Raw genomic sequence first — 13669 nt, forward strand, 5'->3', positions numbered from 1 at the left:
CCCCCCTCTCTCTCTCTCTCCAACAACATATGAGCTGCCAACAACAGCTGCTTGTTAACTTGAACTACATGGTTTATATTGTTCACTTTTATGAACATGCAATAGGCTTATTATATGAGGGATTTTATGTATCCGTTGTATTTGTGGTATATTTATTTATAGTTAGTGTGGTATGTGCTGCTACATGTGCTTAATACATTTAATTATGATGTTTTGTAATTAAGACCATTACTTCACACAGGCTCAGTCTCAATATTGAGCCAGTATGCAGCTTGAGAGGCGTGTAACTCAGCCATCTGCCACAATTCAAATTAGAAAACCAACCTTTTACAGTACAAATCTGACAGTCCATAGCAAATTATATATTTCCTGAGCTTTCTTCAAAACACAACTTCTTTTTTTTTGCAAAATAATAATAATAATAATAATAATAATAATAATAGGCTAATAAAAAAATATTACTTTAATTGTAGGACAAACAATCTATTAAAGGTAAAGTAAGTAATTTATTTTGATATAGGGTGTTTGTTCAGTAACAGGGGTCTCCGTGTCTATAGCTCTTTAGTAAACAGAAAATGCATTTTCAGGTCGGGATACCAATTGTATCCAATCAGGAGAGAGAACTTATACAGATATCCAGGATACAGGATAAACAAGTGAAATTGGGAGTGATGACACAAAGAAGTGAGCAGACAAAATTGAAGCTGTTAAATGGGTATACTCTCCTGGTTGGTCGAAATTGGCAACCCACCTGAAAATGTATTTTCTGTTTATTAAAGACCTGTAAAGACAGGGAGACCCTTTGTTGAACAAACACTATGGCAATGATTAGTACCAGAATAGAGCTGTAACTTTTTGGTATAAAAAAAAATCACTTATAGGCCTACTCTGTACCTTTACTGAAAAGCTCAATTATAATTTAATTAAACAATTAATTGACATAATGCTATGGCAAGTTAAACGTTTTTAAGCTATGCATAACAATCATAAATATGAAATATCTGTTGATGTTTCATTTATATATAGGCTTTTTATTTTTTTTTATATTCACTTAAAGGTAGGGTAAGTGATATTTTTTGGTTAAAACAAAAAGTATTTTGTTAAAAGGTTAAAACACTATATTCTGATAGTAATCATTGCTATAGAGTGTTTTTTCAGTAACAGATGTCTCCCTGTCTCTCCAGCTCTTTAATAAACAGAAAATACATTTTCTGGTAGGTGTCAAAATCTCAGCCAATCAGGAGAAAGTACCCATTTTTAAGCTTAATTTGTATAGTGTTCCAGTTCCAATTTTGCATGCTCATTTCTTAGTGTCATCACTTCCAATTTCACTTGTTTAATGTGTATCCTGATTGAGTCCTCTGTCCTGGTTGGATAAAATTGGAAATGAAACTGAAACTGAAACTAAAATGAATTTTCTGTTTAATAAAGAGGTGGAGAGACAAGGAGACTCCTGTTACTGAACAAACACTCTATAGCAATGAGTACTATCAGAATATAGAGCTATTTAACACGTATTTTAACCAAAGCAAATCACTTACCCTACCTTTAACAATATAGGCTTTACACCAGAGAACCGGTTACTGGTGATACTCTATCCATGGTGCTGAAACAATTTCATCATCTTGACATCTGTCAGGATAATGAAAGATATTTACATACACCTGATGCACTTACTTTTCGCAGTCTTCAGCGTTTAATAGTTTATTACATTGCTGTGTGCTGAGCTTCCATCCAGGCAGTTTTTGATTTCCCAACACTATCCATAGACGATATCATTAAAGCTCTCTCCGATGCTCCACAGAGCTAGTCCACCCTAATTGGTTTCCTGACAGTTTTGTCAAGACTAAATTAGATCACTTCAGGTAGGTGAGGTCATTAAGTTGACCCCAACTCACTGAAGCCCCAGGTGGGAAAGTCGGAAATATTCGTTCAAAAGACTTGAATTGCTGAAAGGTGGATAATGTTTTAAGGTTTTTTGCCTAATTATAGTTGTGCCATTTCATTAGACTGCCATCTTTCTCTTATGCAAGATTTCTTCTTTCTTTAATTCATCTGAGACCACAGCTGGCAGACGCGCACGTGTTTATGCCTGCATGGCCCCCACCCCGTTTCCCGTCAGCCAGGGGACAGTGACGTGTTTCTCGGAGCATTATACTCATTAAAACGGACGTTCAATTTCATCTGACGTGCATGCATGTGTTCTAGACCAGGCTACTGACGGTACCTGCTCTGGTAAGGGGAAGCCTCGCCCCAAAACACGCCCGCCCCCATTAATTTCGCGGACCGCTCGCCCCCAGTGGTTCTTGTATTCTTGTATTGGCTTTACTGAGGATAAGAAGATTAGAAATAAGTTTGGGGTTAGGCATAGTTTTACTGAGGTTACGGTTAGGAATAAGGTTAGGTTTAGGCATAGCTTACTGAAGTTACATTTAGGAATACCAGGTGGCGACCGTTCCGAGGTCGCCGGATATGCCCCGGGGTGACTGTGTTTTGGGGCGAGCGTTTTAGTGACGGTACCTGCTCTTACAAGCCCCAGTGAGTCACATGGGAGATCTCTCCAAGCGTCCATCTGATGGTCTGTCCCTGTGCAAAGCAGACTAGAGGGTCACAGCACAGCACAGCTCTTCATATATCCATACGGACGACTCACTCTTCTAAAATATAATATTCTGCCTCAAAGTGCCCGGTTCATGACTGGACATACTTCAAGTAAGTTGTTTGATATTTGTCTTTGTTTTAGGGGACACCTGTCTCTTTTAGATCAAGTTTAGAGGATCTGAAACCATATTCTTTTCAGAGCACAAGGTAACTCAAGTCTTGTTAGTAATGTGATTTGCCTGTGAGAGTTTAGAAATGTAAAGTGGTGGCTATAAATGTTGTGCGTAATTCGATTTTACGCACAATAACCATATCGAATCCTAGAGAGACTGGAGAAACATGGACCTATGAGAGACTGTAGAAATTCGATTGTTTAATACAGTGGTTTTCAACCTTTTTCATATCAAGGTCGATTATTTATTCGGCATTTGAGCCACGGACCACCGTTTGATGAGATTTAGGCTCTCAGACCCAAAACTAAAATATTTTGTAATCGTTGGATAAGATTGTGTCCACAATTCCATGCTGTATTGATGTTATATTAGGAGAGAAAATAACAGGCAAACATTGATCAAAATAAATTATTCTACATTCTCTAATTGTGCAGACTTCTTATAGGCTACATTAAGTAATGCAGATGTTTAACAATCATTTAACTCTTGAGAGCGTAAAATGAAAACCAAATGGACCCGTAAGGGTCCATTTGGTTTCATTTTACGCTCTCAAGAGTTAAAGATCTCCATTTGGATACCACCTCTCCATCATTTGGCTGCAGGACCACCTGGAAGGAACCCCCTCGAGGACCACTGGTGGTCCCTGGCTGGACCACTGGTTGAGAACCATCACTTTCAGTTACAGTTGTTTTTGTCTCAGCAGGACTCGGCGTATCCAGATCCGAGCTGTAATGACGGTCCACATCGAGGGACTGGTGGCTCTGGCGGTCTTCTACCTGCTCATCCTGGGTGTGGGCATCTGGGCGGCATGGAAGAACAAGAACTCTGGGCAAGCGGAGGGCACCGACCGCAGCGAGACCATCATGGTCGGGGGGAGAGACATAGGCTTATTCGTCGGTGGATTTACCATGACAGGTAACCTTTTTTTTAAATCAATTTGTTTTTCTATGATTGCGACTGAAGCCCCATATTAAGAGGATAATCAAACGCATGCAATTTCACACTAAAATCCTGATAGTGTTAATTTAACTCTGAGAGTGTAAGCAACAAATGTAGCCTATACATTTTTTGGTGCCATTTTTCATAGATAGCAGATTTCCCTTTAATGGCAAAAGTCAATTTATCTAGTGCAAGACTATTTGATAATTCTCTGTACCATTGCCTGATGTCATGGTTTATCTGGGTTTTTCCAAAAGAGTGCAATTGTACGTTTAGCCTGGAGAAGAGAGTATATAATCATACTCTTTTTTTTTTTACTGTTAACTTTGAGATTATCAGGAAATATGCCCAGAATGCAAAATATGTGTAGCCTACACTACAAATGGCTACATAATTAACACAGGATTTTACTGTGTGTGTAGGTATTGGTAACATAGCTTTAAATACTACATTCACATATAGCTCCTCCTGTCTAGAAGCGGATTTTTGTTGAAATGTAAATGACCATGATGCTAATGTTGACATTCTGTTATTTATAGCAACTTGGGTCGGAGGGGGATACATCAACGGCACCGCTGAGTACGTGTATCTACCGGAGAGTGGCCTGGCCTGGGCGCAGGCACCGTTTGGATACGCGCTCAGCCTGGTGGTGGGTGAGTTATTGCGCGCGGCATTTACCCTCAGTGGTGGAAGAAGTACTCAACGATTTTACTTAAGTAAAAGTATAGCAATACTGCAATGTAGAAATACTCTGTTACAAGTAAACGTCCAGAATTAAACATTTACTTGAGTAAAAGTACAAAAGTATTGGTATCAACATGTACTTAAAGTACCAAAAGTAAAAGTAGGCTACTGATTATGCAGTTTTGTTTTTAAAATGTATAAATATATTTTGAAAATAGCAGATCTATAAGCTCACAATTGTGAGCTTGTAGATCTGCTTTACTTTGGCTATTTTCAAATAGTAGCCTATATATAGGGTTGAAGTGGTTAATGTGTGTTTTATAATAATAATCAAAGTCTACAAAGTAACAGTAACTAAAGTTTTCAAATAATTGTAGTGGAGTAAAAGTACAATATTTGCCTCTGAGATGTAGTGGAGTAGAAGTAAAAGTACTGGAAATTGGAAAGTAAAAATACCTTAAAATGGTACTTAAGTAGGCTACAGTACTTGAGTAAATGTACTAAGTTACCTTCCACCACTGCATTTACCTTGTTGAACATCAACTAGTGTATACAATTTGAATGCAGACATTTTTCTTTAGACAACGTCACTTTATAACAAGTGTCAAATGCAACTGTCTCCAGAGCGTTGTGTTCTTGACCTCTGTTCAGGTGGCCTTTTCTTTGCCAAGCCCATGCGTTCCAGAGGCTACGTCACCATGCTGGACCCGTTCCAGCAGTTGTATGGGAAGCGAATGGGTGGTCTGCTCTTTATACCGGCACTTATGGGCGAGATCTTCTGGTCTGCTGCCATCTTATCTGCCCTTGGTAAGTTCATACGGATAAGATAGATATAGAGACAGACACTACTTAGTGAGAGAGAGAGAGAGAGAGAGAGAGAGAGAGAGAGAGAGAGAGAGAGAGAGATGCCCAGTTACCTGCCAACAGTGAAAGTCACAATATGAAATATAGGGGTATTTTCATCTCACCCTCTCACAAACACAATGCCTGTGTGTGTGTGTGTGTGTGTGTGTGTGTGTGTGTGTGTGTGTGTGTGTGTGTGTGTGTGTGTGTGTGTGTGCGTGTGCATGTGCATGTGCGTGTGTGTGCGTGTGCGTGTGCGTGTGCGTGTTGTATGCGTTGTCCATCATTTAACCCCTCGTTGTTCCATACCTCAGGTGCTACTCTGAGTGTGATAGTGGACATCAACATCAACATGTCAGTGGTCCTCTCTGCTTGCATTGCTATCTTCTACACCCTGGTTGGAGGGCTGTACTCTGTAGCCTACACTGACGTGGTCCAGCTCTTCTGTATTTTCCTTGGACTGGTAAGTTACTCCTAAGCACTGTAGAATCCTGAAAGTTCATTTAACTCTGTGTACAAATAAGGGTCGCATTTGGTTTAACACTGGTTACATTAATATAGATCTTAGTGTGAGTGAAGACTCTAAAGTAACCAGAATACTGGGGTTCAAGTGTTAAACTGAAATAGGTAAACATAAAGGGGGAAAAAGGAGTTAACAGGTGATCACATACCTGGAATAGGCTTCCTCAAGACTATTTCCACTCATACAGAGGCAGAGAGAACCAAAAGTTCATATCGTCGTCATCGAATGGAAACCTTTCATGTCCAAAGCCGTCTCATTATTATATTAAAAACTATTTAAAATAGTGAAAATGGCAGATTTACAAGCTCTCAACGCCTTGCATTGCGAGGCATTGTGAGCTTGTAGATCTGCCATTTTCACTACTTTCATGTGACACTCATGTATGATGAAGTAGGGCATTAATTTACGGAAAAACTTAAAAAGTTGAAATATGGAGATACAAGGTTTCTGCCCGACAGCAACAATATGTAATTATGCATCAATAGTATCAGGCTGTAAACAAAAACACGGCTGCCCTGAATCTTACAGCCTTTGCAAACATCTGGCGTGTAACGGTTGCCTTAGGAACAGGCCTGGGAATTTGTCAATATGGCTCTATGCACAGCAGCCATATTGGGAAGAAATTGGACCTCTTCCTTTCTTCCTTCACAGATCTTACCAATTATACTAACTAGTCCATACTAGTTGAGCACTCGGGTGAATGCAGCCTTAAAAATGCATAGTAGACCAACAGGTCTCAAAGTGTGGTCCAGGCACTTTCATGGTTCCTTGGGGGGGGGGGGGGGGGGGGGTTCCAAATGGCCCCTTACAGGTGTGTAAATGGGTACAAATGCGGGTCTACTTGGTTCCATTTGTACACTACACACTAGAGTTATTGGGGTCCTTGAAATTTGATTGGTAAGACCTGTGAAGGAAGGAAGGAAGAGGCCCAATTTCTTTCCAATATGGTGGCTGTGCATAGAGCATTGGAAAATAAAACCGTCAAATAAAACAATGATTTTAAGTCCACAAAAGTGATTAATTGAACTTACGGGTAAAGGATGATTTTAATTTTAATACATAGTATGAAATAAATAAATAATAATAAGAGCGGTTTATTTCACAAAATAGGCCAAACTGTGAGGGCACGGAGGCCATGGACTTCCTGCCCTGGTACATGATATCTTTACATATATTTTACAACGCAAACCTCAAGGTAATTTTTGTTATTAAAAAAGCAGTACAGTGTGAACAACACACAGAAATAATGAATAGAACTTAAGAGTTAAGGAGTATTTATATACTTTTAATACATAGGATAACTACCAGTGAAATAAATAAAACAAAAATATATGTTTATTTCACAAAATAATGTATTGGTATTGACAAATTACCAATATTTATCAAAAGTCCTAAGTCCTTTTTTCTTTAGAGTAGCCATTTCTTTTTAGCCTTTCCCCCCAATGTGTTGCTATATACTGTTATTGTACACTACTGGCTCACCTGACAGTGAGAAACCTACAATGGGAGGACGCAGCGCCTCTATCTTAGTTAGCCATAGGAATCGCTAGCACAGCAACAACTACGTTAGATCAGAAAAATCACAGGTCATTATGCCCTCAGTGTGAGGATGGGGTTGTGCATGCGTCAAAACGTATATTCCTAGAGATAGGAGGGAGAAAGGAAAACAATCCTGTCACCACCCCAATATATATTCTTTACTTTAATTGTTTCTACACAGTTTTGGCAATGAAAGCTGGGAGATTGTCTCAATTGAGTGAAACCTATTAGAGCAGCTGTTGGAAAGTATGTTTGTCCATGGGCCAATTACAATGGCCACTATCTAATAGTCGTTGCATGGTGGGCCAAAACATAATCAATGGTTAATTTAATAGCTGTAACTTGTGACAGAACGTCATACAATAATAACTATAATTCTATAAAAGTTAATGAACACAGATTTGTGTTGTGTAACTGCATGCTGATAGAACAAAAGAGTGTAATCAAATGTTACAGGTGTAGATAGAAATGCTTGGGTAATCATTTTGTGCAGGCCACATAGAATTTTGCATTTAGAGGACATTTTAGAGGATTTTAGTTAAAAAAAATAATAATAATTTGGAGACAGACTGTCATAGTCATGACTCATACATAAGAGATAAACAAGAGTTATTCCATAGAACAGGACGCAGGGACAAACAGGGTATTGCTAAAGGGGACCGTACCTATGTTGCTAAAGGCATGTGAAACACCTGCCTATCATTCACTCTCAACATGGATAAAAGCATTCTTCAGGTGGCGGTAGGTTCTCTACATCATAGCCTATACAGTAGTGAGACTGTCAGCTGTTGTAAATTATTAACAAAATAATTTCCTGGGCCAGATATTATTGATGGCAGAAGAGTTCTGGCCCACTAATCACCTGTTCCCCACCACTGGTTTAGAGACTGACTTGTGAGTCTATTATCACCCCTTCTTAATGGTATAAACAGCTGACAAGTGTCCACGTCTCCTAGCAACAATTGACTGTTGAACATAATATGTACCATTCAGCGAATAACATTGGGTTTTGTATGTGTGGTTGGTTCCAGTGGGTCAGTGTGCCATTCGCTTTGAACCACCCAGCTGTGACAGACATTACCGTGACGGCCGTGAAGCAGGTGTACCAGGCACCCTGGCGAGGCGTCATCCACAGGAACGACATCTGGACATGGATTGACAATTTCTTTTTACTGGTACATATACATTCTAAGATATTAATTGGTTATCATGCCCAAGAGTTTCAGTTGAGATGTTAAAACCACTCTTGCGCTGTGGTAAAGTGCCAGCCCACCACCGCGGGTTCCTATCCACTGTGGTGCATTCGGCTTTGTTGAGCGTCTACTCTACACGAACACAATTGGCCCGTGTTCGGGGAATGGAAGCCGGGCGGGGAGGGTGATAATTGTCACTGCACACAATCCTTCGGGCTGGGGCGGCACCTGTCAGCAGGGAGTGTTGGGCGGGAGGAGTAGGACGAAGGCTCTAGGTCCTCCCGGTAGGGGCTCCTCACTGGTATAGGATAGGATACAACAGCAGTGACAACACATAAATGTGAAGGAATCAATTGGCAAAACGACTAAATTGGGGAGAAAAATATATTAAAAAAGAGAAGAACTGCTCTCTCAAGCTATTAGAGCCATTTACTATTCTTGTGAGCCATTTACCATTCTTGTATTTTACACAGTAAACTCTTAAATTATCAATTTGTAATTAACACTGATGATTTTACTGTGTAATTGGACTGTATTCAACACTTCATGTTGTATTTTAAGTGTCTTATGGTTTCTATTTGCACTTTAGATGCTTGGGGGGATACCTTGGCAAGTGTACTTCCAGCGGGTTCTGTCTGCCTCCTCTGCTACATATGCCCAGGTCCTCTCCTTCCTGGCTGCTTTCGGCTGCCTTATCATGGCTGTGCCCTCTGTTCTCATAGGAGCCATAGGGGCATCTACAGGTTAGACTGCTACACGCACGCACGCACGCACGCACGCACGCACGCACGCACGCACGCACGCACGCACGCACGCACGCACGCACGCACGCACGCACGCACGCACGCACGCACGCACGCACGCACGCACGCACGCACGCACGCACGCACGCACGCACACTCATGTGTGTGTGCACAAATATGGTTGCTTGATTTGTGTGAATCAGCTTATTTGGAGTGTGTGTTTACACATGCACGCTCGTGTGTGCATGTGCGTGTGTGCGTGTGCGTGTGTGCGTGTGCGTGTGTGCGTGTGTGTGTGTGTGTGTGTGTGTGTGTGTGTGTGTGTGTGTGTGTGTGTGTGTGTGTGTGTGTGTGTGTGTGTGTGTGTCTCTTTTGGAGATACCTCAGGTGGATACATGTTGCCCTTAGATCTAAGAGAGTTTGGTAAATAGCAGCTGGTTCACCTCATCCATAATGAAGTAGAAATCCACTTAATAACCAGGGTGGTTCTGTAAATATTACATTAGAGGCAAGGGACCAAATTAGAGGTTTGATCTCCAGATTTTTGGCTATCAAAGTCCTTGGTGATACACTGATTACACTAGCTATGTTTGCTCAGGTTTAATAAACTTTAGTTTACACAGGTCTAATACATTTGATTTGCTATGTGTACAAAATGTCTTGCAGCCACTGATATTTGTTGTACGTTTCTCCTTTTTGGTTCTGTTATTGAAGTTCCACCCTCCTTTTGCTTATTTGTTTAAGCAAGTCATATTCATTTAAACATCACAGTCTGTGGCATTTATAAGTCCAAACCTTAACATCTTGCCATGACAAACATTTGAACAGGCATACTTAACCGTGTGTGTGTGTGTGTGTGTGTGTGTGTGTGTGTGTGTGTGTGTGTGTGTGTGTGTGTGTGTGTGTGTGTGTGTGTGTGTGTGTGTGTGTGTGTGTGTGTGTGTGTGTGTGTGTGTGTGTGTGTGTGAATTGGATGTGCATTTTTAAATGTGGTAACACATTAACTCCTCTACTTTGGCCAGACTGGAACCAGACAGGATACGGACCTATTCCCCCTAAAGACAATGGCAAAGCTGACATGATCCTACCTATAGTGCTACAGCATCTTTGCCCGCCATTTGTCTCATTCTTCGGCCTGGGCGCCGTGTCTGCAGCTGTGATGTCATCTGCAGACTCATCCATCCTTTCGGCCAGCTCCATGTTTGCTAGGAACATCTATCAGATGGCCTTCCGCCAGTCGGTAAGTCCTTTTGTGTTTTGGTGTATGATGACCAAAAATATCGAACAGCTCTTACATTATGATGGTTGTCTGTTTGTGTACTTTTCCACGGGTCATGAGTCAGGATATTTATAATACTGTATGTGATGCATTTATTTTTATTTTTACAATATTTATTTATTTTATATTTATTTAATGTTGTGGTGTTCTGTACAGTTTAATGTCCTAAACGTTTCTCTATCCATCTCTCTTCTTCCTCAGGCATCAGACCGAGAGATTGTGTGGGTGATGCGTATCACAATCTTTGTGTTCGGGGCTCTGGCCACGGTGATGGCATTGGTTACTGGAACAGTTTACGGCCTGTGGTACCTGAGCTCAGACCTGGTCTATGTCATCATCTTCCCCCAGCTGATTAGCGTGCTCTTTGTCAAAGGCACCAATACATATGGCTCGGTGGCTGGCTACCTGTTTGGCATGGTGCTACGTATAGGTGGAGGGGAGCCCTATCTGCGACTGCCCCCCTTTATCTACTACCCTGGCTGGGTAACTGAGCAACGGGAAAATCCCTTGACCAAAATGATGGAGGACGTGGTTGTTCAGAAGTTCCCCTTCAAGACAGTTTCTATGTTGGCCTCGTTCTTAGGTAATGTCGCCTTCTCCTACTTACTCAAGTACCTGTTTGAGAGTGGCAAGCTGTCCCATAAATACGACTTCCTAGACGCAGTGATGTCCAAGCACAGTGAAGAGATTATGGATAAAACGACACTCGTCACCCGCGGCAACGACATCGGGCTGTCGGAGATGGCGCCTGTCAAATCACGCTTGAGCGTGACCTTGGCGACCGCCTTCACACGCCGCGACACGCTTCCCAAAGAAGCGTGTAAGACTTTCGAGGAGGAGGAGGAGTCCAGCCCTGACTCCTCCCATCACGATGAAGAATAACAGATTCGGGATGTGGAAAGACCAAACGATCCGGTTGCTAGTTTCTGTATCAAATGTGTCAACCACAAGTACCAGTAACAAATAACAAAAAAATGAAGTAACAGTCCACTCCTTGGGACTATTTAGAGCATCACACCCCTCCTCCAGGGGACTGGAAACATACCATATCAGGACAATCACTGTGGCAGACTGCTGTAGTAGCTTACTCACCGTCCGAATATGCACAGTAAAATCTTCAGCGTTCATTGAAATGTTTCACTCGCAGAGTTAAATGAGCACTGAGGGTTTTACTGGGCGGAGGGCTCCCGCTTTACAATGATCATCATACGAGCACATGAACACGCACAGCTAGTAGAAAGCATATCCATCTCTCCTCAGATCAAAGACAATGAAAGGATATTTCAGAGCCTCAACATATTTTTGCGTTCTTCCATCATGAGTTGTGAGTGGACGATTACATCTGAACATGCCTGGTGTTAATGGATGAGACATACGGCACTGTACTGTAACAGTAGCTACAGAGACCAGGACCCGTTGAAGAGAACCGTTGCATACTTTGATCAGAAACAGTATGTCTGTCTGTCGTGACTAAGAGACAGATGGGACGGATGCCAGGTACGTACTGTACTGTATGAGAACTGCCTGACAGCACAGCTGTTACTTGTGAACCATGTGAAAGATAATCACTAATAAGGCAAAGCAATAACATTATGCAGATACTGTAGGTCATTTTCACTATATGTAAAATGTGAGCATTCAATGTGATGCACACAGAAAAAAGAAATTGAAAGAAAATGAGGGAAGACAACATCATAGTTTGATTCCATGTAAGTTCACCTCATTACTGTAAGTTCGCTCATGTTTCTCACCTTTGTAGGGATTCATTAATTTGTTACTGGCTTAGATTGACTCTGCAAATAAGAAACATTTTTGCTAATAGAATAGGTGAATATAACTGAAAGATATTAAAAATATTAACTAACAGCTAAATAGTATTACACACATTTTAGACTTTTGTTTTGCTCTCATTTAGACAGAACAGTGTAGAGTGTAGACAATAAATTGGGAGAAGTGGGGAGAGACATGTGACACAGACATGCGACACAGTCTGGTTGTGATTATGTGGTTGTCTACTGGCACGCCCTACATTTATGTCTTGAAATGGTAAATTTTGGTTATTTCATTCAAATGTGTATCACTCAGTCAAAGTGATAAACATTATGAAGCAGCACTCTTCCATCCTATCTATCATACCATACATAATAGAAAATATACAAGCAGTAGTATAAAGTAGTTGAATTAAAGCACTATTGTGGCCACTGTAGATACTTTTATCTTTAACGTCAGGTATCAATGCAGATCTTAATTTCCTTGTAAGGATCAATGTGAATTGAGTCAGATTTCAATGTTATTGTAATTAAACGTTATTGTGTATTCAATTGCCTTAATTAAACTGAAAAGATGATGATTTTCATTCACAGTGATGACTGTGCCATTGCTATGGTTTTAAAGTCTAATCAGACTTCAGTGGACAAAGACTTGAATATGAATGTAACCTCTACAAGTGATTTATTATCATATAGTGCACATCTACAGATGTCTGTGTACTGTGAGTTCTGTTGGTGATTTGCAAAGTCAAACAGCTACTGTTGCAGCTTCATTTTAGGAGCAGGTACACATTTTGAAGTATTTCATTCATTTAATGTTGTCAGTAAATACAGTTTATTTTCTCTGTGATGTGTACGTTTGTAGACATATGAATATATAGTATATATACAAATATTATTGTTGCAAATTATTCATATTTAAGATAGATGACAGGACATTGACCCTTATTTATTTTTGATGTCAGAAAACATTGAAACAAAAAAAGAATTATATAACTGGTGCAAGCCAAATGATTCAAATGATATTAAACCATATCTTTTATCACTGGTCTCTTGTGTTTTTAAATGATGTTGTAATGGAGGTACTGTGGTTTGATTAAGCCTTGTTTAATCAATTTTATCTTCCTATGTGTCTATAGACTTCTGCTTTCTATCTGTCATGGGGATGTCTGTGAGTGTGACCACATTATATGTTTAGGTGATCTGTTCTGGAACTTGTAAAAAAGTATGTTGGTATACATTTGAGCTTTAACCCGCATTGAAACCGGGAAAGCATCTGTATCAATTTAGATTTGAGCTATATATATCTTCTCTGTTGGGTGGAAACCTTCTATGTCCAAAATAGAACTTTTCAGGATTCAAATGAGAAAGCATCAAAAGTAG

The 13669-nt window shown here is 40.4% G+C and overlaps 1 protein-coding gene across 1 annotated transcript; it reads left to right on the forward strand.

Moving 5' to 3' along the window:
* Window positions 1–3505: 3505 nt before the first annotated feature.
* Window positions 3506–11399, forward strand: slc5a7a (solute carrier family 5 member 7a; the record flags this gene model as incomplete). The annotated part of the gene is made up of 8 exons (XM_080426940.1): window positions 3506–3689; window positions 4253–4366; window positions 5049–5204; window positions 5555–5703; window positions 8334–8477; window positions 9085–9238; window positions 10261–10478; window positions 10719–11399. The coding sequence occupies 8 exons, from the start codon at window positions 3506–3508 to the stop codon at window positions 11397–11399; spliced, it is 1800 nt and encodes a 599-aa protein (XP_080283066.1).
* Window positions 11400–13669: the final 2270 nt, after the last annotated feature.

Source organism: Gymnoscopelus braueri (assembly GCF_963280865.1).
Source record: "Gymnoscopelus braueri genome assembly, chromosome: 1".
Classification (NCBI taxonomy): domain Eukaryota; kingdom Metazoa; phylum Chordata; class Actinopteri; order Myctophiformes; family Myctophidae; genus Gymnoscopelus; species Gymnoscopelus braueri.